At 37.1% G+C, this 23,801-nt stretch overlaps 2 protein-coding genes across 3 annotated transcripts in view; one reads left to right on the forward strand and one right to left on the reverse strand.

Moving 5' to 3' along the window:
- RGS20 (regulator of G protein signaling 20) overlaps positions 1–6,138 on the forward strand; it is a 41,107-nt gene extending 34,969 nt beyond the window's left edge. Inside the window, exons 3-5 of the mRNA XM_068397311.1 lie at positions 3,573–3,659; positions 4,494–4,728; positions 5,950–6,138. Of these exons, the coding sequence (XP_068253412.1) occupies positions 3,573–3,659; positions 4,494–4,728; positions 5,950–6,138 (511 nt within the window). The remainder of the gene's footprint in view (positions 1–3,572; positions 3,660–4,493; positions 4,729–5,949) is intronic.
- The window catches only part of TCEA1 (transcription elongation factor A1), a 51,723-nt gene that overhangs the window by 7,603 nt on the left and 20,319 nt on the right, over positions 1–23,801 (reverse strand). Inside the window, exons 4-10 of one of the 2 annotated variants that reach the window (XR_011047889.1) lie at positions 23,306–23,393; positions 22,121–22,269; positions 20,173–20,229; positions 19,046–19,200; positions 17,123–17,269; positions 16,073–16,144; positions 12,788–12,859 (exon numbers count right to left, since the gene is read on the reverse strand). Coding sequence is in view for 1 of the 2 variants with exons in the window: in XM_068397310.1 (XP_068253411.1) it covers positions 12,851–12,859; positions 16,073–16,144; positions 17,123–17,269; positions 19,046–19,200; positions 20,173–20,229; positions 22,121–22,269; positions 23,306–23,393 (677 nt within the window). In the remaining variant the exon portion in view is untranslated. Of the gene's footprint in view, positions 1–12,548; positions 12,860–16,072; positions 16,145–17,122; positions 17,270–19,045; positions 19,201–20,172; positions 20,230–22,120; positions 22,270–23,305; positions 23,394–23,801 lie in introns of those variants that run through there. The other variant, XM_068397310.1, reaches the window with a different exon arrangement.

A 23,801-nucleotide genomic window follows, 5' to 3' on the forward strand; every position in this document is an offset into this window, starting at 1 on the left:
GCTGCCAACTCATGGCATCTGCAACTCATATGTAGTTAATCCTTAGGATCAGAGACTTTAAACATTGTGGGTATTTGCTGAAGATGAGGAGTTAAGCAGAATGTAATTCAGAAGAACTCCCACTACAAGGTGTTATGGAGGAAAATTTATCATGGACGCAAAGCAAAAGAGGAAAAGTAATCACTCGATTCCTTTGAACTATTGATGTGTTCACCTTCTCTCTCTTACCAGCTCCTCCAGATCCAAGTGATTTCATTTAAAACTGAAGTAAAGCTTCTCATACTCAAAAGTCCTGTATCTGTTTGGGGCCAAGTGTTAATTAATGGGAGAGACCAGAACTTGCATTGAAATAAAGAAAAAAGTCTTAAAACAGCCATAGGAGTTCAACCAAAACACTGACAGCAAGCTGAGTGCTTCTTATAAATGCTGAGTGCTTCTTATAAATGCACTATCCACCATATAAACACTTCGAGCCAGCAAACCTGGCACTGAGGTGAAGGGAAGAAGTCATGAATAACCTTACAGCCCAGGCTAGGAATCTATTCCACCATTATTTTTTTCCAACAGCAGCTGGTAGCAAATGCTTTGGAGAACACCATTAGAAGGCAAGGGAAGAGCAGGCTGAGCAATCTTTTGCTATTTGTACTCAGCTCATCAGAAGCAGAGATACCCAGTTCTGCCCTCTCTTATGCAAATAATGAGTGGATTCTTTTTCAAGATGCCAAGTACTCTGGCTCTGATCCTACCAAGCTTTTCAGCAGGTGCTTAGAGGTAAACTAAGGTAGAGCTTAAAGAGAGAGTGTCTGTGCCTGTATAGGATCAGAGTTTGCTACCTTGCAGAATGCATCTATGTTAAAGCATCACCATACAAATTACAGTGTCATCTGAACAGTTGTCCAGTGCAACTGCAAGTGGCTCGATCTAGAGCTGCATATTACACAAACACACATCTTTCCATAAAAGGAAAAAATAAGGCACACTTATCTAAGTCAGAGTACATAAAATTTGCATTTTATCTTTTAAACTGTCGATAAAGTGCTTTTTGCCATTTTACCTGATATTTTCCAGGATGCTTATTTTCTGTGCGCCTCACTACTCCAACAATTCAAAGAAAGCAATTTACGCAACAGGGTGTGTGAAAGTACCCAAATTTCACGATGCTTAAAATCCCTATTTGCATTTCAGAATCATCTGGGAAACCAGTACAGGCTCCAAAACACAGCAGCTTGTTTTAGCTTTAAAATAATTTCTGATTTTTTTGAGAGCAATTGTTTTCTAGTAGCAAGAAATGCAAAACAAACCGTAATTAAGCTATTTATATTCCCTGTTCATAGAGCCTTTCCTCAAAATAGCTCAAGTACTTTGAACAGAAAAATTATGAATAGGAATAAAAATAACATTCTACATGAGTCATGCAGCTGAGAGGCTGAACATCCAATATTCAGCATACTCTTAATAGTAGATTTAGAATGAAGAAATGGAGAAATGAGTCTCTCAGCAGGATGCTCAGAGCCTGTGTTCATTCCTACAGCCAAAGCTCAAGCCTCCAGCCTGTTACTCTCAGATCCTGAGAAGATGCAGTATTGCACTAGTCTCTTTTTTTTTTTTGTTTACCTGTACATTTCTAGGGAAAGAGCCTGCCTGCAAGTTGTTTTCTGAGGGACGGAATGCTCTCTTAAGGAAGCTTTTGTTATTTGTCTTTTTCCCCTATGAAGACTATAATCCTTTCTGTTGTATCTGTTAGTTCCCCTCAATCCAAAAATAACTCAGACAAGCATATCACCTCTTGTCTGTGTGTGAGGAATAATAATATATCACTTTTCATATTCAAAAAAGGCCAGAATCACTGGTAAAAAGGGTAGTAAAGGATTGAGACCTGTACACTCAAAAAGAATAGAGAACTAACATTAATTAATTTTTTTTTTTTCTGAAATAGTTCATTGGTTTGAATGTATGGTTCAGATATTGAAAAAAAAAAAAGTGTTTCCAATAACTGCTTTCCAGCTTAGCTATAGGAAAGCTTCCCTACCTCTTCAACACATGGACTGCCTTGGCAAAGAGAAAAGCAGGTCCCTGCAGATTATGGACTAACATTAGAGGAAGCAAGAGAAGGAGATAACCAGTAAATAGTAAGGCTGCAAATAAGACAGAGCCATGAGTTTAGAAGGCAGAAAGGACAGAAAAATCAACTGGTTTAAGAAAAAGCCTTACTAGAGATAAATGAGATTCTTGAGGATTAAGGCAACAAAACTGTTACAACATTAGCATTAAAGAAAGTAAGATACAAATGAAGAAATTTTTATATTTTCCTAGAAGTTGTAACAACTGTATTGCTTTATTTCAGTTGGAGGACCCGTTTCATATAAATTACAGGTTATAATTCACTGGGCACCTTTTCTTCTTGACAAATTTTAACGAGCTTTACACGTTATATGAATGTATCCATGTGTACGCACATGCATTTCTCACTAAACTATGATAGCCTATGAAGAGGAACGTAGTCCCCATTCCCTAAAAAGAAATATGCATATTCTCAAATCCAGTCTCAAATCAAAAAGAATGACGTGCAACTACAAAAGGAATTTTTAAAAACTAGAGTTATTTAAACTATGATGAGAGCAGCAGGAGTTGACAGCTACCCTTCCATGGGACATGAAAAACTGTCTCAGTGATCACTAGCGATTGCAGCAAATATTCCTTTTTTTTTGTAATGCTACAAACAAGCTAATACTCATCTCCAATCAGACATACTCAAAACGATATTCATCAATGATATATGTGCTCTTTGTGCTCCAGACCTCACATTTTTAAGCATGTACTAGCACTTCCTTGAAGTGGCAATCAATTACCACACAATCCGGCTGTATCTACATCTGAACTCTTAAAGATGCTTACACTTCCAACAACACACACAGCAGTGTCTATCTTGCTTAAAACTTGCACTCCAGCTTCTGAACTCTGGCTTTCTTGTAACATCGTTACTATTCTAAGCCAGTCTCGGCCCTCATCGTGCCCTATGGATATAAAAAACAGCCAAGGAGAAAAAACAAAACCAAAACCAACCAACCTTGAAATCTAACTCACATAAAACCGGTGCATCTAGTTGAACTCAAGTAAAAACATTGTCTCAAGCATACACATAAGCGTCAATGGAGAATAGATTTGGTATGTGATAAAGGGTACTTGTGTATACGTATATGTATGCATATATATCCCATATATATATATATATATATATATATATGTACACACACTCATGTATACATATATATAGGGAATTCGACTCGATGATCCTTATGGGTCCCTTCCAACTCAAGGTATTCTATGAATCTACGTTCCCTGTATAGAAACGCTATGTGATACAATATTGAACAGCATTCAGCTACATTAAAGTCTGCCAGGTTTATACAACTGTAAAATTAATGTCAAAGTATAACTATGAGTAATGTGGCTACTGTTAGCTTCTGTCCTTTTAGCTGATTTTTTTTAAAAATATCAGAGGAAAAGCATCTAGTGTACATTCAGCCTTTTCCTCTATAAAGTTGACTAAAATTTTGTTTGCTACCTTGCAGTCTTACTGTTAGAAATCAAGACGAAGAGAGAGCAAGGAGAACATCTCATGAACTTCAAGCAGAGGGTATTCCAAACTGCGAGGAAAGGTATGGTCTTTACTAAGTGTTCTGTCAAGCTAAAATGAAAAAAAAAACAACAAACCACACTAAATAATTAAAGTGTATTACCTGAAATATGCAAATAACTATTATTATCTGTCATTTATGCTGAATTTGCAGTCATCTGTCTCTTACCTCCTAAGGAACCAAAGGTCTGATCTATCGTCTTTTACCTTATTTATATGCAACATGTAACCACATCCCCACTTTCATAACATGGCAGATCAAAACGAGCATTGTAAACAGTGTCTCCCTCTTTTTTCTGAAACAATTTTTAAATACATCCTGTTCCCACTCAGCCACTATGTAATGAAGATAACTTGCAGTGCCTTACAAAAATAATAAAGAGGAACTCAGATCCTCCAAGAGTCAGGCAACTGTCTCTTCAGAGTTGCTCAAACAGGTAGGAGCACCTGTAAAACTGTAATAGACAGGAGGGTACCTTTTATGGGGTTTGAATCATTGCTTCTTTCTACGTATTTTCATTCAATTTTAAACAGTGATTCAACAAGGACTATTAGGTACAGAAAAAATGCTTAGCTGTTGCAGAGGGACTTCTTTGTTGCAATTACTTTGAGCAGCAAACTGCAATTTCTGCATCAAAGCGCTGCAATCATCTGCATCTGAGCTTTCAATAAGCACACTTCCAAAAAGCATCTTATAGATGTGTTTACTATAGTTTGCATGTGGGTAGTTGCAGTGAGGAATGAGAGCCCCATGAACCTTGTGATTTTGGTACATCGTGATGGCAGATACCTCCTGCAAACAGCTTGAATAACAATCATTCATTTCTCTCTTCTTGTCCTCTCCTTCCTCCTCAAGCCCTGCTCCTACTCTTGAAGAAGTAAATGCCTGGGCTCAATCATTTGACAAGTTGATGTTTACTCCAGCTGGCAGAAATGCTTTTCGTGAATTTCTACGAACAGAATTCAGCGAGGAAAACATGCTTTTCTGGATGGCCTGCGAGGAACTAAAACAAGAATCCAACAAAAGTGTCATTGAAGAAAAAGCAAGACTAATTTATGAAGATTATATTTCTATCCTTTCTCCAAAAGAGGTATATTACTTTCCCCAATACATCCTTTGATACTGCTTTGCACAGTCAGTTCTAACGTATTTAAAGCTACAACAATACTCAGGGAGAACTTCTGTCCCCCACATTCCACTGCCATCAAGTAGAGATTTAGGGGAAAAATGCAGATGCATTGTTGGGATGAGATGGTCAATACTACTTTCATTGGCTGTAAGAAAGCTCTTCCTATGCTACCCTGACATGCTGATGTGAAGTCTTTAGTCTGAGGCACAAGGACACAGATGATAATTTTATCCATGCTCAACTTAAATTTTATTTGCTGGTCAAATCAGTTTCTTTTTTCTTTGCACCAAGAAGGGGGTGTGTGCGTGTCTCTCCAAAGCACAGTAATGACAAATAAAGTGTTATTTGTGAAGCACAAATTGCACAAAGAGCAGCTGACAAAATATGGCATAGAACAAACACACTGACTTCCTGAAAATTTTCAGAACTACTTGTCACTTTGCTGTTAGCAAATATGTCAAGTTTCAAAGATACCTCAGTTCGGTTTGAATATAATCCTGCCAAATAGGCTGGAATTTTAAACCTTCCAATATCCTTGCAAAACTCAAACTTAATTGTTTGCAGTGCAAGCTATACTTATGTACTTATAAAAATGCTGTTTAAATCTAGTCAGTCTATGCCAGTAACACCAATATCTTTCTACAGACACTAGAGCCTTGCAGAAAAAAAATGACCATATTACTTGTATGTTGTATGGAATCATTATATATACCTGTGGTTCGCATCGATTCACCCTGCTTCCCAGGGTGAATTAAGCAACAGCTTCCCAGGTTACAGTTCCCATCTGCGTCATAGTGCTTACTCCAAATTCAGTCTCTTTACCACAGCACTAACCCCCAAGGAAACAAACTGTCACAGAAAATTACAAATCCTCTCTACTACAGAGCAGGAAGTTGGTCTGGAAATAGTCCACCAGTCTCACGGGTTTCCATAATAATGGGATTGCAGGCAGCCTTGTTCAAAGTAAGGTCACCTCAGTGAGAACATTGCTCTATCCATACTCAAGTTATTGCTACTTCCAAATTTCAACAGTCATTTTTTGCCTAAGTAATATTTAGAAGTTTTTACAATCTTGAATGACACCAGCTGAAATGGTTAAAAAAGACCAATAAAACAAACCTAAAAAATCTACATGTACTATTCACCACTGTTATTTATGTGACTTTCTATTTTAATATGCAGGTCAGTCTGGACTCCAGAGTAAGAGAAGTTATTAACCGAAATATGCTGGACCCCTCACAACACACCTTCGACGATGCACAGCTTCAAATTTATACCTTAATGCACAGAGACTCCTACCCACGGTTTATGAACTCTGCTATTTATAAGGACTTGCTTCGGTCCTTATCTGAAAAATCCATTGAAGCATAGAATTTTTTCTTAAATGTATTTATTTTAAAAGAAACGGAACTCTGGGCTACGCCAATCCACAGGGAATTTAGAATTAATCAGATATTTACCTGAAAATAACTCAGGCAAGTTTTACTACAGACTGAATGATTTAAACCCGCACAAGGCTCTGACACAATCAGCTAACTACAGGTTCTGAACAAATTCAGTGTTACTTTGCAAAAAAGAACTAAGAGAAAATGATGTTGTTCAAAAAATGCAGTATTTTTTCAAACACAGCATGCAACTCAGATGCAAATCTGTTACAACGTATGTCCGAGGTATAAATGCCAACTGAGCACGAAAACTAAATTATATTTTTAAGTGGAGTGCTAGGATTTTCTTGAAAACCAAACCATTTGTCCCATCCACACTGTGACCAAAGTAAAAACAGTACTGTCAATATCTGGGTTACACTAGACAAAGTTTCACATATCATACCTGGCACAGGTAGACTCCACTTGTCTTGGTATATTTAATGTGTATATGGTGCGTTACTGGAAATTGGTATTGGCAATCTCAAGTTTATGAAAGCTAATGGTTGAAATAATGCTGCCTATAAAAATCTTTTGCTGAAGAATTGTTATTTTACTACTAGAGTCTGCTGAAAGCATTTTTAAGTTCATATTGTTGATGTTTATAAAGTTAAATTATTTACTTAAGAGGAAGAAGAGTCTGGGCACTTAAATTCCAAAATAAAGCACAAGAATTCTCACACACTCTTCTCTTCCCTCGGAGGGTAGATGTAAAAACCCTTTACTATTTGCTCCTGAGAGGATGGCAGCATCAACCATCTTGGTTTTGTACATATTAAATTCTCCTGTTACCTGACAGATCTTGTAAGGTTTCTATTACAGATACGCACACATTTAATTGACAAAAGAAGGAAGCTGGAAGTATTCTGTTCTGATACTGCACTATTTCAGACTGTCCAAAAGAAAAGCAACAGCTCTATCCACTAATAAACCACATTCATTTACAGTATACCCAATGCATTACACTTGATTTCTGGTCATATCTCAAAATCAGGAATCACAGGAAGTACTAGGAAGAAAGTAAGTTGAATCCATATAATTTATGTGTAGATCTGTTATTAGAATAACTTCTTTATTTTAAATTACAAGATTCACTACAATTCCACTATGTTAAACTTTGGAGTTTATAGCGGACTTCCATTGAATTGTATTTTTTCCTGCACATTTATTTAAATGAACCAAATGACACGTATAGGTAGGAAAAGGACATATGGGGAACAGAAAGACAAGAAATACCCCTACAAGGGAAGAACCAGACAGGCATAGTTCAGTGACATTTACAGTAGCCTTTCTAAAACCTACTCTTTGCCTAATTCCAGCACTACGAAAAGCACGAAATGGGACTTCCTCTAAAAAAATGAAATGGGAATAAGAAGGCAGAACTTAGGAGATCAATTTGATTGTTTCCTTAGTGCACCTGGCAGAAGACATGTTCTCCTCCCCTTACTGCATTCGCATTATTAAGCAAAGAATGATGAGATTTTTCATTACACAGCACCACAGGAGAAGACCCCAATACACAGTAAGTTAACGATAGCTATGGACCAGTTTCCATCATCTCCTTCAAAAATCAAAGCACTATTCAACATGTCAGCACAAAAAAAGTAAACAAACTGAAGAGAGAGAGCAAATCAAAGTGCTTTTGCCCTCTGTAGCACAACATCGGATGACTGAGTTAAGAGGAAGCCCTTCTATATACCACTACCTTAGACCTGGTCCAGTTAGCGGTTGCCAGCGCTTAACGTATCAACGCTGGTTCTCTCAGCTGAATTTCTAGTAAACATACCCAGATCACTATCAGTACAATTTCAGTTTACATAAAATATTACATGATAGGTAGTAACTTCAACAAAACAAACTAGATACATCAATAAGGCAGCATTCATAGGGAGCCCGCAGTCAAACTGATGATGCTGTACTTGGTTTTAATCAGGGCGGGTAAAAGTGCTCTGGAACTGTAAGTTGACAAAGTAAATTAAACTAGGTCAAATTCAGCTGGCTGGAAAGATCAGATGCACACATCAAAAAAAGTTCAGTGTGTCATTTCATGAAATGGATGTTTTCATTTCTTTTAAGTTCTCTCTCTTCCCTGCCAAGATACCTCATTAAGAGCTGGAAGACAGACCAAACGTTCGTACTTTATATCAAACAATATATTCTATTATTCTGCAAGGAAAAAAAAAGATGCAATGAAAACAGGAGAGAAAACTATATTAGTTTGGACAGTTCTATGGTTAACATCAGATTATTAAAAGAAAATAATTTCTAAGCTTATTTTCCATGTGCCACAACTTCTAAGCAATTACACTTCTCTAGGCAATTTTCATTTTACTTCTGCATTACAATATGCTGACATTTACAATGCACATCCTTCCTGAAAAATCTTAACAAATTTTAATGCTGTGTTTTAGGTTAAAGCTTATACCCAACACCAATGGCAGAATGCTGGTCCCTAGATACCCTGAGAGTATCTCTTAAAAACCCAAACAAACAACCCACTCCCCTAAATATCTTGTTATTTTGAGGCTGTTTAATGCTGGATTTAATTGAAGGGGGGAGGGAGGGAGGAAAACAAAAACCCACCGACACAGAAGACAGGTTTTTAACTACATTTCACTACTATATAGCTGTTCATTATGCACAAACATTTTAGGGCAAAAGTGAGCTGCACTGAAAAGGAAAAGTTACTATAGACAAGCTGTTATATGAATAGCATGTGAAAACAATCATATTGATACAAGATATTATTTATAATTCATCAAGTAAGAAATTACCACAAAATCAATTTGTCCTAGCTTGAAAATAAGCATGGTTGGTTTGTCTTGGCATTTATCTAACTGCAGGGTATCATTAAGCTCTAACAACTTTCCAGTCCACTGGTATTCTTTCTTCAATGTCTGCACTTCACAAACCAGTAACTCCCACAGAACATGCATACTGTTAAAGACTGCTCTTTTCACTAGCCTGCTAAGCAGTATTAAAATTGCATGGGCTCCTTCAGCCAACATATTGTGCCTTACACTGACCTTTAAATTCCAAAGTCATTAGCACAATACAAAGGAAAAAAAATGTGTGTATATATATCCTGAAGGGCTCTACTATATAAAGATAGATTAAAATTTATCACACAAACATCATGTACTTATGCACTTTCTGATTACAAAGGATATCTGAAAAAGAGAAAGTGATGAGAAAGACTATCACAATGTGAAATAACTTTTAAACAAGTTTGCTCTAAACAGTACTTAAGAATACGTGTCTTCTGCCACAAAAGGTATCAGTATCATTTCAATGACATTAATGAAAGATTTTCTATACTAATGTTACAGCTAGATTAATCCCAAACCTTTTAAAATGGTAAAACAATTCAAGATTAGTGATGATGTAGTGAAACAGAAGCTAATATACAGCTGTTTGAAATTGTACTTAAAGTGGTGAAACTCCTCAGGTTTATTTATACGAATGACTACTAATGATCTATTTCAAAAGGCATGCGTTTGAAAGGTAATACAACCACTTTTTGCAGAATGAAGACTTCATGTTGATGAATTTAAGTTCGACCTAAGCTGGTATGGGTTGTAAGTTTCATTTTAAAATTCATCAGTGTGACCACAAGTGAAATCCTGAACTCTGGATAAAAACCAGGCACTTCCTTTGCAATGCTTGGGAAGTGCAATAGGGCTTCAAAGTGAGATTCACAAAAGCCAAGATCATTCATCAGATATTTACCTTCTGCTTAGGGCTAGTCAAAAAGCATCATTCAGTACAAGATATTTTAAAACCCACACTTTCTCCTGAGCAAGTTAACAGAATTATATATGAGGAAATGCCTTCTAACTAAGGATCAAGAAGCCCTGTTTTCTGAGCAGCAGAAACTTCTAGCCTTCCTTACAGAAGAAAGATGGCATCCTTAAAGATCTACATACACACTTTAAGAGGAACACGGCCCCTTCTTTTTCTCTACTAGATTAGTGTAAAAACTCGCTTAAGTTGTAGGGCAATTATGTTCCAGTCTCTCCTTTATCTGAGAGGATTCAAAGATCCATAAAGGTAATAAACAAACCTGCTACTCTTGGATGGGAGAGAGTCATCACCAGTTCTGCCAGCACGTTTCACTGCGTAAAATATCCCAATGTACTGGATCAGTTGTAGCACGACTGCAGGTCAGTAGACAAGCCAGGCAGCTGGAGAACAGAGAGATGGTCCCAGCCCCACCTCTACATCCTTCTACACATCCTTCAGCGTTTGCATCCTCTCCAACAGAGGAGAGCAATTTCAGACAACTGGAAAAACTGAAGCACCTGTTGAACAGAGGTGCATCCAAAGCTCACTGCTGGGCAGTTTTATTTTTGGATTTGGGTAACCAAAATGAAGCATGAATAGAATTTAGGCACCTACGACCTTTTTGGATCTAGTTCTTGGACTTCATCTTTCACTGCAAGAAGGAAACTGTTCTTTTTACCTCGGGGACAGGAGAGAGAAAGGGTGAAGGCTGTTGCCACAGCCATAAGGTAACATTAAGTGAAACAACATTTTATTTGAACTCCTACTTGGTTACACCTTCATCACAGAAAGCATTATTGCAGTTCTAGTTCTTTTAATGAAGTCCAGATATAATTCAGTAAGTACAGAAAGACAACTACTATATTTTCTCAAAAGGCGATTTTCCCAAGTGTCACAGTCAGGCATAAAGATTAAAGGACACATAGCGTGAGGAAGGTTATGCAAACCAACCTGTGTCTGCATGTATATATGCTGTGAACAGCAGTGGAAATTTAGGTCTGCTTGGCATCTAATTTGCAATCATTTTAACATAATTTTTTGGACTTGTTCCTTCACAAAGGTCTCCAAAGAAAGCACTGCAATTGATATTAAACGTCTATCATTAGTTTGTCGCCATCTTAAAAAACTTGGAAAAAAAAAAAAATCAATTACACCTCTTTAAGTAACTCCTAAGAAGTAATCCTGCCAAAGGACCTACATACAGGCTAAAAATAAACCCATTCTGTTAGTAGAAAAAAATAATGTTTTCTGAATTAGGGCATTAATATCAAATAAATTGAGTTAAAAACATTTTTATACAAAGTTATGCAAGAAACTTTAAATGCTGAACAATTTTCTGCCTAGAAAATGTTTGTAACTAAACTTCTATTTTAATCATTTTTTCTTTCAGCAGAAAAGCCACTTTTCTTTCCATGCACAAGCTGGCTGGAAAAGCTTGCTCTATAAAGTATTTACCAAACACTTCTTGTCTTGTAAAGCTCAAGTGTCATCATACTATTTCCAACTCATTTGTTATGATTGCCACCATCATGCAAAGAATATTCAACATAGAAGATCTTAGTTTTCCTTTACAGTCAAGTAATTTATTCTTCAGGAACCGCACATACTCTTCCCATCCTTTATACATTGCCAGGATAGACCTCCTCAGCCCCAGGCTTCAATAAATTAAATAATGTAAACTTAGATATAATGAAATAATTTAATCTCGTCTAAAGATGTTGACACATTTTTCCTTGAAAGTGCATTTGAAAATACTTCTAAACATGTGCACTGTTAAAAAGCACGCTCTAACAAAGCAGTATTTATATCATTCCACATATGGAAAAGACCATAACTGTAATAATTTATTCTCACCTGCAGGTCTATGATTGACATCAGATATTCTACACCTCAAAATTCAGTTCATGAACAAAATTAATGTCATTTATATGAGATGAATTTAATATTACCTCCCCAGACAGTTTATATTGTGATGAATTGGTTAGCTAGTGTTATTAGGACAGCCTACAACACAATGCCTTTGCTTATTTACAAACTCTAAACCAAACTTGGTTGTCAAGCACATTAAGCAAAACTGAACACTCAAATCAGATTTAATTGACTATTTTAAGACATTCCTAGAAATAATACCTACTGATAGAATGTAAAATACATGCTTTGGGCAATAAAATATATTGCATTGACCAAAGCTGGTTACATAAACAAGCTTAACCAACCATTGCAAAAGAGTTCATCATATCCACTAGTAAATTTCCAAACCCCATGACCACAAATGTAGTCCTAATTCAGAAACAGTATGTACAAACTAGAGAGTTAACTAAATTGTGATTTAGTTAACAACTGAGTTTAACATAATTAGATGAAGTTACATACCTTTTCTCTGTGCAAAACTAGTGAACACCACAGCAAGAAACAAATTCTGCTCTTATAACTGAACAAATGTGAAGAGATAAAATACATATGGGAGGACCATGTATGTTTCAGACCGCAAAAAAATACAGTACATTATTCACATAGTTAGAAAAAAACAAGCCAATTACCAAAATGTTTAATTGGTAAAAGTTTAATGTCAACTTACTTATAAAAATGAAAAAATATTTTAACATTCACCATACAATTGAGCAACCTGGCCCTACTGACTATCAGCTATAGGAAGGCATTTAAGGAAATGATGGTTGTGTCAAAACAAAAGCTAACTTCAGGCATGTATGCTGCTTTTTTTTTTTTTTTAAAAAAAAAAAAAAAAACAAACAAAAAAAACCCCAAAACCCAAGAAACCTCTCATTTGCAGGAAGCTAGATGCTTTAGCCTACTTTTTAAAGCGAATTACAAAATCCTCTTTCATACTGGTCCAGATGTCTTGACAATTTCTTCTTCTAACAGAACTGTCAAAAGAAAAGAATTTTTATGAGATCTTCATAAAGCTTATTTCTAAATCTTTGCAAGAAGAAACAGAAATATGACACCATATTTAGGATATGGAAATTCCTAGCTAAACCATTTCTTTTATCATAACCATTCCTTCACTCAAGCATTTTTATATGGACACTTTTGTAACCGCCACCTTACAGAAGGTTTTAAGGACAAATGAACTTTTCCAGGTACTGCATCAAACAATTTCTAAGCTTTATAAATTATTTAGATATCTTGAAGTATAGATTTGAACAACATTCAGTAATAAGGTATGTAAAACTAGATGCATAGAAGAATTTCTTTTTATGCAGTAATCACAGAATCACAGAATGTTAGGGATTGGAAGGGACCTCGAAAGATCATCTAGTCCAATCCCCCTGCCGGGGCAGGATTGCCTAGACCATATCACACAGGAACGCATCCAGGCGCGTTTTGAATGTCTCCAGAGAAGGAGACTCCACAACCTCTCTGGGCAGCCTGTTCCAGTGTTCAGTCACCCTCACCGTAAAGAAGTTTTTCCTCATATTTAAGTGGAACCTCCTGTGTTCCAGCTTGCACCCATTGCCCCTTGTCCTGTCAAGGGATGTCACTGAGAAGAGCCTGGCTCCATCCTCTTGACACTTGCCCTTTACATATTTATAAACATTAATGAGGTCACCCCTCAGTCTCCTCTTCTCCAAGCTAAAGAGACCCAGCTCCCTCAGCCTCTCCTCATAAGGGAGATGTTCCACTCCCTTAATCATCTTCGTGGCTCTGCGCTGGACTCTCTCTAGCAGTTCCCTGTCCTTCTTGAACTGAGGGGCCCAGAACTGGACACAATATTCCAGATGCGGCCTCACCAGGGCAGAGTAGAGGGGGAGGAGAACCTCTCTCGACCTGCTGACCACACCCCTTCCAATACACCCCAGGATGCCATTGGCCTTCTTGGCCACAAGGGCACACTGCTGGCTCATGGTCATCCTGTTGTCCACTAGGACCCCCAGGTCCCTTTCCCCTATGCTGCTCTCCAACAGGTCTATCCCCAACTTGTACTGGTACATGGGGTTGTTCTTGCCCAGATGCAGGACTCTACACTTGCCCTTGTTATATTTCATTAAATTTCTCCCCGCCCAACTCTCCAGCCTGTCAAGGTCTCTCTGAATGGCTGCACAGCCTTCTGGCACATCAGCCACTCCTCCCAGTTTTGTGTCATCAGCGAACTTGCTGACAGTGCACTCTATTCCCTCATCCAAGTCATTAATGAATATATTGAATAGAACTGGTCCCAGAACCGACCCTTGAGGGACTCCGCTAGACACAGACCTCCAACTGGACTCTGTCCCACTGACCACTACTCTCTGGCTTCTTTCCTTCAGCCAGTTCACAATCCACCTCACTACCCGATCATCCAGACCACACTTCCTCAGTTTAGCTGCGAGGATGCTGTGGGAGACCATGTCAAACGCTTTACTGAAATCGAGATAGACCACATCCACAGCTTTACCATCATCTATCCACCGGGTAACATCCTCATAAAAGGCTATCAAGTTGGTTAAGCATGACTTCCCCTTGGTGAAGCCATGCTGAGTGCCCCTAATGATCCCCCTGTCCTTGATGTGCCTAGAGACAGCAGCAAGAACAAGTTGCTCCATCACCTTTCCGGGGATGGAGGTGAGGCTGACCGGTCTATAGTTACCCGGGTCCTCCTTCTTGCCCTTTTTGAAGACTGGAGGGACATTTGCTTTCCTCCAGTCCTCAGGCACCTCTCCCATTGCCCACGACTTAGCAAAGATGATGGAGAGTGGCCTAGCAATGACTTCCGCCAGCTCCCTCAGCACCCGCGCGTGCATCCCATCAGGGCCCATGGATTTATGGACGTCCAGGTTGCTTAATTGGTCCCTGACCCAGCCCTCATCAACCAAGACAGATTCCTCCTCTATCCTGACTTCTTCTGGGGCCACAGGGGTCCGGGGCTCCTCAGGACAGCCTCCAGCAGTATAGACAGAGGCAAAGAAGGCATTCAGTAACTCCGCCTTCTTCTTATCCTCTGTCTCCAGGGCCCCCACCTCATTCATCAGTGGGCCTACATTGCCTCTAGTGTTGGCTTTACCTGCAATGTATTTGAAGAAGCCCTTTCTGTTGTCCTTGACCTCTCTTGCAAGGTTTAATTCCAAGGAGGCCTTAGCTTTCCTAGTTGCCTCCCTACATCCTCTGACAACAGACTTATATTCCTCCCAAGTGGCCAGCCCCTCCTTCCACGATCTGTACACCCTCTTCTTCCACTTGAGTTTGCCCAGCAGTTCCCTGTTCAACCATGCAGGTCTCCTGGTACCCTTCCTTGACTTCCTTCCTGTTGGGATGCTCTGATCTTGAGCTCGGAAGAAGCAGTCCTTGAATGCTAACCAACTATCTTGGGCCCCCTTACCTTCTAGTACCCTGTCCCATGGGATTTCCCCTAGCAATTGCTTGAAAAGGCCAAAGTTGGCCCTCCTGAAGTCTTAATGTATGCTGTGCAACATGGTTCTGCAGAGCTGCAGCATTCTTAACACAGAAAAATAACAGAATGAGGGTATCATGCTTCATATTGCATCTATCACATCTTAAGTTGTAAATTTTACAAGCCTTCATTTCAGTGTTTCTCCACTTTATTGGACTACTAGTGTTCCTCAGAAACTTTTATAATTCCCATTCCCTGAACTTAAAAAACAATTTAAATCAAGTTATCACTGCCCTACACTCATCCTGAAACAGGAATATGGCAGCAGTCATTTTTTTTTTATCCCCTCTTCTTTTCAAAGTAGCAAAAAAAAAAAAACAGAACAACAAGAGGTCTAACAAGGCCTATACCACTCATCAAAGCAAAGATTTAAAATAGTTAGAATAGCTTTGGGTGAAGAAAGGGAAAACACAGTGACTAACTTGCCACTACTTCGTATGGCAAAGCAGTAACTAAATGTCACAAGGACTAAGTCAATGCCCTGATTTCTCTCCCCCTTTGCCACCACCCTACTTGTGTGATCTCACCTTCAATCAACAGTACTTTTCTAACTTAAGGCTATTTTGCAATATCAACATGTAATATCATTAATGGGCTAAGAAATAACCAAAAGTCGACAGAAACTCATTTGTCATTTCCTGTAAACCAAAATTAAGCACAGAGCCTGGCTGTCTGCTATCAAAGATGCAGAGCAGTTCAACAGTCTTACCTTCCATCTGTTTCCACATTCATTACAGACAACAAACGTTGTCATGGGTTCATCAGCACTGCGGGTTTGCACCTTTGGCAAAGGCAAGAGCCAGAGCAGAAAAGGAAAATTAGTATCTTCAACTTTTGTTAGTATGTGTTCAACGTAAAGGTTTAAAATCAAAGTTTAACGTTAAGGAAATACATTTGGATAAAAACACAAGTTAACTTTCCATATCAATTGAAACTGGTTTTTTTTTTTTGTCTAGACTATAAAGCGATCATAAACTTATGTTTTGACAGATTTAGTAGCACTAAAATATCAATTTTGGCATAGAAACTGTGCACGTACTTCTAAAAAAGATTCTGCAGTAAAACTACATGTTCAATACAGCTTTACACACATTTACTGTTGCAAAGGCTTAAAAATCTCATGACTGAAAAACAGCTTTCTACTTAAAGCATCTGATATACAATATTAAATTATAAACGCAGCTGATCCTATGATCAAAATTACATGCCCTGAGCACTGCTAAACAAATTAAAGCCCTTCTTCTTGCACATATTTCCTAATTAAAATAGAAAAAGGTTGTAGGAATGATGGTAAAACAGGGTCTAGTGTTAGTCAAATGGTAGATTATATATATAAAAATATACACGTGTATATGTTTATATATATTTTACATGTATGTATCATTATTTTCTGATATTTATTCCCTCTGTAAAGAAAAGTTTACACACATTAAAAACAGTAAATTAGCTCTCCTTCACATAAAACCATATTAATAAGATGTAATAAGAAGAAAGAGCAAAAACTCAGCACTGTAAAGAAACTGACGTTTCAGGCTATATAGATACTCGGTTTGGATTTACATAAAATCTTTGGTAAATTAACACAACAAACATTCTTTAAGTAGATGCAACCATCTTCAGAGATTTTGTAATTTGATAGCATTTTGTTAAAAGTTCATTTTGTAATAAAACCTTTTTTTCTCTGACAATCTTTATATAGGACTTAAGCTAAGTCCTATATAGGACTTAAGGAAAACGAAGAGTCTGAATAACCATGTACCTGGGTGTATGTACAGTTCTTCTTTTTGCACTTGCCACATGTAAACAGATCAGTTTGGGTACCTCCCGTTTTAGCCATCTGGTGCTCTCTGATAGCTTCTTTGGTCAGATTTTTGCGCATTTCTTTCAGCTCATCACTTGCCATTTCCTGTTACACATAAAGAGCAGACAGAGTTTACTAGAGTTCTAGTTTTAAACAAGTCATTACCACTGTGCGAGCTCATGCAATTTTTTATTTAGAACCATGAACAACAACTGTATTGAAGGGCAAAGTAATTCTACACATTTTAAATTTTACAAGACTTAAGCTGGGATATTGCACAGCAAAGAAGCTACAAAAAGTTTAAAATATTCTTTTTTTTTTTTTCAGCTGGAAAAAAAAAAAAAAATCAGTAAAAGTTATAATATCAAACACCTAGAAATATTTCTACGCAAATGCATTTCTGAAGTTCAGAAATGTAATACAGAGACAAGGTGGAGAAGGACTTAAAAGTTCTCCAGAGAGGAGGAAAAAGATCCTCTCCCTAGGTTAGATCCCTGCATACTTATCTCATTGACCTACAGAAAATTATTAAAGGAAAAATGTACACTATTTTGACTATTTCCATATTTGTACTGAGAAATACAGTATAGCCATAATTTACCATATGTGTGCACAGCAAAAACAAGTTGTTCCATTTTTCTTCAATAAAGTTTTACTCCACCCATGTGGATGTCAAATGCAAATCTCGTATTAATGCTGTTTCACTTTAGGAGTAATCTCAACGCTAAGGGGTCTTTTAGCCATTAAGATTTTAATCCAAGATATTAATTAAAACAAAGTGGGCACTGGACAACACAAAGCATATGTTTTTGCATATCTACATACAGACATGTAGATCAAAAAAACTCAAAATATATACTGAAGATGCAATCTACTTTTCTTTACACATTCCTTTATCAGCCTCTGTTTGCCCTAGCCTTTGTGTAAAGCTATAGAAAGAAAAAACACCCAAAAAACTTTCCTTTAGAATAAAGCTAATCATGATTTTCACTACTTGATCCTAAATTTAGTTTCTTTCAGTCTCCAAGATGCTCCTTTATACCTGATTTGTGGGGGTAGGATGCAACACATACAAGCAGAACTACAAAACTCAAACCAGATGTTAACCATGCTTTCGTTTTTCTCTCCCATAAAATCTAAATTTTCATTTGACCTCCTATATTTATTTTGATTTGTGAAGACAGCAAGCATCTGAACGGGAATTTCTATTCAAGTGTCCAAAACATTCTTTCAATAACATAAATTTGATTTGATTTAAAGGGCAATTCCCCTAGCTTCCTTCCCCTATCATTTATGACTTTTTCTATTTATTGTTAAGAGTTTCCTCCAAAATCACTTGAAGTATTCTGTCACATTTGAGATAAGCTTTAAATAATCACTGAAAATGCCAACAGGAGAGGGACTGATCTTTAAAACCACGGTGCTATACCTTGCATAGGAGTATAACAGTGGAGGTTAGCATTGGAAAAACAAAATGTCAAGACAGGCAAACACTTACATATCCAGAAAGGTGAATGGATAAGCAGCTTGGAGTCACTAGTCAGACATATTTACATCTTCCTAAACTTAAAAAACTATCACTGATACATCATGTGGCCTTTTAAAAACAATACAACATAGCATGTTTCAGGAAATTTACATGCGACAGCTTACCTACCTTCTGACTTACAGACAAAATGAGATATTTAGGAACCATTAACAGACACCGCTCTCATTCCCTCTGCCCCAACACAGTCCTGTAGTTCAGACTTTGCAAGCCACAAACAAGCCACAGTCTTTCAAAAGTGTGGGCAGCTTACATAAATTATTTTTATGGCTAACAAATACAGGCCAGGACGTAAGTCCAATAGGGAAACAGCTCAGGACCTATGCTTTACTTACCTCTGCTGTCATTTTAGCAAACTTGTCAGGAGGAATGTTCCCACATAACACATTTTTCCTTAGATTAGGATTCTTTGCATCCTTGAGATTCGCTATTCTACTTCGTACCCTATTTTTGTATTTCATATCAGTGTTTTTTAATTCTTGAAAAATAGGTGCTTTAGATTTAAGGAACAAAACATTAACAAGTAAAACAAAGCACTATAAAGGATTCATTTTTGGGGACAACTTTTCTAAAGCAATGGAATTCTCCACTGCTGATCAAGTCCTCCTCTCGGCCCCAACCAACAGTAACTTTCCTGTTAAACACATCCAACTCGATGGCCTTCTGAAGCCTAATCATAGTTTAGCACATGGTTAGTGAAACATGAATTTTTGAGTAGTAGGATCTCAATTGAAATTGTGAAAAGTCACCCATAAATTTATGTCCAATTCCTTGACATCCTGAGGATTAATTGATTTCTAAACCAAATATTCAAACACTGGCAGCTCACTAACAGAATTTTGAAACATGTTTGCAACAGAAACCGGAAATTCCTTAACAGGAATGGTGGCTGACTGTAATTACCAAAGGACATTAGCAAGTTAGAATCATGAAGCTTAGACTATTTCTATGCTTAAGAACAGCCCCCCAAAAGAACCCCTAAAATAAAAAGAAGCCCAGATCTCTGCTCTGTAACTATTCAAACACTGCTACCAGAACAACCCTTTTGAAAATTTCAAATTCATTTAGAAATAAACTTGTAGAAAATGAAATAAAGACATAGAAAAAGATGAAAACTGTTAACAAGAAAAGATTTTAAAATAACATAGAAGAGCCCAGCATTTTATGTCAGAATGCTTCAGTAAGATATAATATTGCTGCTGCAAGGAAAACATACTGAACTGAAAAAAACCCCCACATACTCACCTACACACATTCCTACATGTTTTAAGGCATTGAAGTTGTGCTCATTTTTTAAACACTAAATTTCTGCACTGATGTGTTGAACACGATTTTCTATTTTTGCTTTAAATTAAATCTAAAAAATATTCAGTACATAGACCAAGTTAATCAATTTGATCATTATCAATGCTTTTAAAAAATACTCTTGTTCTAGAGCACAAAGATATACAACAAAGGATATCTTCTTCAATCTGAGAACCCAGCTCTTCCTCATCAGCACCAATAGCAATGTAATCATCTGAGGAAAACAAATATTAAAATATTAGCAATCTGACAATCTCATCAGTGTTCTATATCTCTAAAAGTCCATTCGAAACCCTGAAACTCAGCAAATTATGAAACAACTGCAGTGAATTTGCCTTTTGTATAGAAAAGTTTAATTTACTGTATACTTATCTTTTCAAAACTTTGTTAACTTATTACTTAGAAGAACAAAATAAGTGAAATGAAGAGCAATGGAAGTTTAAAAAAGTAGAACAACCCTGTATCTTTCACAAAAACGAAAAATCTTATACCTAGTTGCAAACACAAGCAGTAACAAAAAACTTTGCTATACAGAAAAATTTTAAGTATTCTAATAGGCTTGGCAAATACCCATCTCCACAGCATATCTGTGCTTAGAAAAGACTATTATAAAAAGAAAACATTTTGTATTGTGTTTCATCAATTCTTTCAGTTCACACAACACAAGCATAAGCAATTAGTGTTTTGCATGAATGCAAGAGAAAGATTTCACTAGAAACACAGCAATTAAATAACAGAAAGAATGTTACTAGATATTTTTTAAAAGTACAAAGCAGAGATGTGTCATAAAACATACAAATTCAAATAAATAAACCATAGTAATCTTGAAGACAGTGCAAAAATTGACCTAAAAGGTCTCAAGATAATTGTTTACTGTTTCTGACCAAAACCCTTACTCATAAAGACAGCTGCCTTTCCAAGATAGCTTAGGACAAATTAGAGTATGTGTTCTCCTCCTCCGCATTTTAACATGGGTATACTTCAATGAGTAATCCAAACACCATTTTGCCTTCGATCTCATGCAGAAGGCCATAAAACCATAAAATAACCTTATTTTTTGAAATTGGCATTCATCCCATGGATGATCAGTTTATATGTGCTGTAGAAAGTAACACAGCAAAAAGAGTTCTTGGAAAACCAGCTAAAATTAAGACTACATAGAATTATGAATACTAAGATGCTACATGCAACTTTCTGGTCACAAATTATTTTAGAAGTCTACGAACTGCATAGCCAGAGGACCACAAATTCATGGTCTTTAGTCAGCTTTGATTATTGTCTGTATCTGAATTTATGTGAATTAAAAGAAAGAATAAAAGAGTGAAGAGGGTAAACATGGACAATTCAGAAGTTGTCTTACACTGGGTCAGGTTACACTAAGCTAAGAACAGAGGAACAGGAGCTGGGTCCTAAGTTCTGGTAGAAGAGAAGGACCCACAAGAAAAACATCAGGTCATTCTGAGCAGTTCAACTTTTAGTTTGCTCCTTATCTAGCATATCATTCAATTTCTCAGTTTAAAGACACCCAAGTGCACATGAACGGGAAAAAGAACGAACCCCAAAACAGTCAAGGAATTTACAGATGCCCGAAAGGTAGGACGATGGAGCAATGCAAGACTCTCTTTCTACAAATATCTCAATGAAATTTTCAATATTAAATCAAAACAGAAAGGCAGCCTTCAAAAACCAAAACCTGAAGGCTCACAGCATCTCTGGTGTAAGAAAGGCAGGCATGTATATAGTGGCACTCTCAGTCAGAGATAAGACAAAAAAAATAGCAGCTTCCACAGAAAGATTTAAATGAGGCATTAAGGAGGCAATAACCTTCCTGAAAAGAAGTTCCACTGTAGGCAAGATATCAGATGAACAGAAGCCACAAAATGTCCCGTATCATCAGCAATAAAAATGTATTCCAATACATTCTCATGCTGTCAAGGTTAGTCATCACTTGCAACTTGGGTGAACTGGCCTATAGGTATATACACAAAAATGGACATAAACAGGGTTTATTCTGCCCTACAGGGCAGGAGAAAAATCAAGTGGGAAGGACTGAAATAGAGAAAAAGGACATAGTTAAACTTGAAAACATAGTCTACAAAGCTCACCTCCTGTTCTGAGAGCTGCAGAGAGCATTTCTCTACATTTCACTCGTACAGAATCCGAAGTGCTTGGAGCCCGGGGAAAAGAAGGGATGAAAGAATTTGAGGGAGCACTACCCTCCTCCTTCCTGCTGCCGGAATTGCTACTTGAACTGCTAAAAAAAGGCAAAAAGAAAACTAATATTAATGTTGTTTTCTCCCTCTTCAAATAACTTTGTTCCAGGCCAAAACACAGGTCTTTTGCTATACCCATTTGATGGTATTCCAAAAAAAGAACACAGGCCACCTTTTTAAAGCTACTTGCAGCTCTAGAGTCAATACAGTTTTAAAAGTGTCTTTAGAATATCCACCAGGGTATTCCACACAATAGAGACACAGCAGATTATTTCATTCCATTATGTGGCATATAAGTTTTAACTCTCAGTTCTCTACATTAACACGAAATCTTTTTTTTCCCCATGGAACTTTACTTTAAAAACCAGTGAAGACACATCATGCAGTAAATGCATTGTATTCAGTCTGCTTACTGTACTGAAGTGGTACCATGGTCACAAACAAACAATTAATGTAGCTTTGCAAACTTTAAACCAAAAAGTTTTCAGCTTGCATCACGACAAATGGTTCGAGGATAATTTCAATTTGAAAATGGCTGCTGGAAACAGATTCACTAAAACCAGAAATGTATAGAAGAAATGGGCTTGCAGATACTATTTTGCAAATGTTCTTCAGCTCCTATAGTGTCATTAACATGGGGTCATTTTTCTGATAACATGTATTTTGTGTTTACCAAAAAAAGTGCAGAATGAGATTTTTGTTAAACATAAAAGCTAATAGACAAAAGAAGTATTCTAAACCTCTAACATATGCAATCACCACAAAGCTGTGACTGGAAGTTGTTTTACAGATCTCAAAGCTCAGTGCTAGCATTCAGAGAGGAAGGAGTATCTGACTGATGAGACAGATGGAATAAACAATAAGTAGTCTGGCCATATCTTGACCTGTGGCTTTCATCTTTTTTTAATGTCAGCAGCAGCACGATTTTCTTCCCTAATAACACACCATTTCTTGTATAACTCTGTATTTCAGAAAAGAATGTGGAAGCTGCCTCTAATATGACACATTTAGACCAAATAGTTTAACGTTAATTTATACTGAGTGAGATTATTCATATAGTCGTGAAGAATTAAGCACCTTTCTTCTCTTGCTTCAGGGCTGTTCTGTGAGGAAGATGCAGGCTCCTTTTTCTTTTCTTCAGAATCTTTATCAGTTGAAGGTCCATCTGGAAATACAAAACATAAGAAACTCTCCTTTACCCAGAAATAGTAACTGATTTAAAGCAGTGGTAAAATATCTTTGATGGTTTCTCCTGAACCAGTTGGAAATGCTATCAGCTCCCACTCTCTGCTTTGACCTTCTCTTGCAGTACAGCCTTGCACTCCCCAACACCCCTCCCCCAACTCAGCAAATGGAAAATATGACAACACTTCAGATCCTTCAAATCAAGTGCAGCATCTGCTTAAACTAGCAGTGAAGACATGATGAACATGTACTTTTATGATTTATTTTTGCTAACTCTGCTGCACAAGGTAGACAATAACTTCTTAAACTACTGCATCAAGTCTCTGGAGTTTGTCTTTCATGTTTCAAATACAAGTTCCTACTAAATGCATGTCATGGTTTTTAATTA

Source organism: Nyctibius grandis, chromosome 3 (genome assembly GCF_013368605.1).
Source record: "Nyctibius grandis isolate bNycGra1 chromosome 3, bNycGra1.pri, whole genome shotgun sequence".
NCBI lineage: Eukaryota > Metazoa > Chordata > Aves > Nyctibiiformes > Nyctibiidae > Nyctibius > Nyctibius grandis.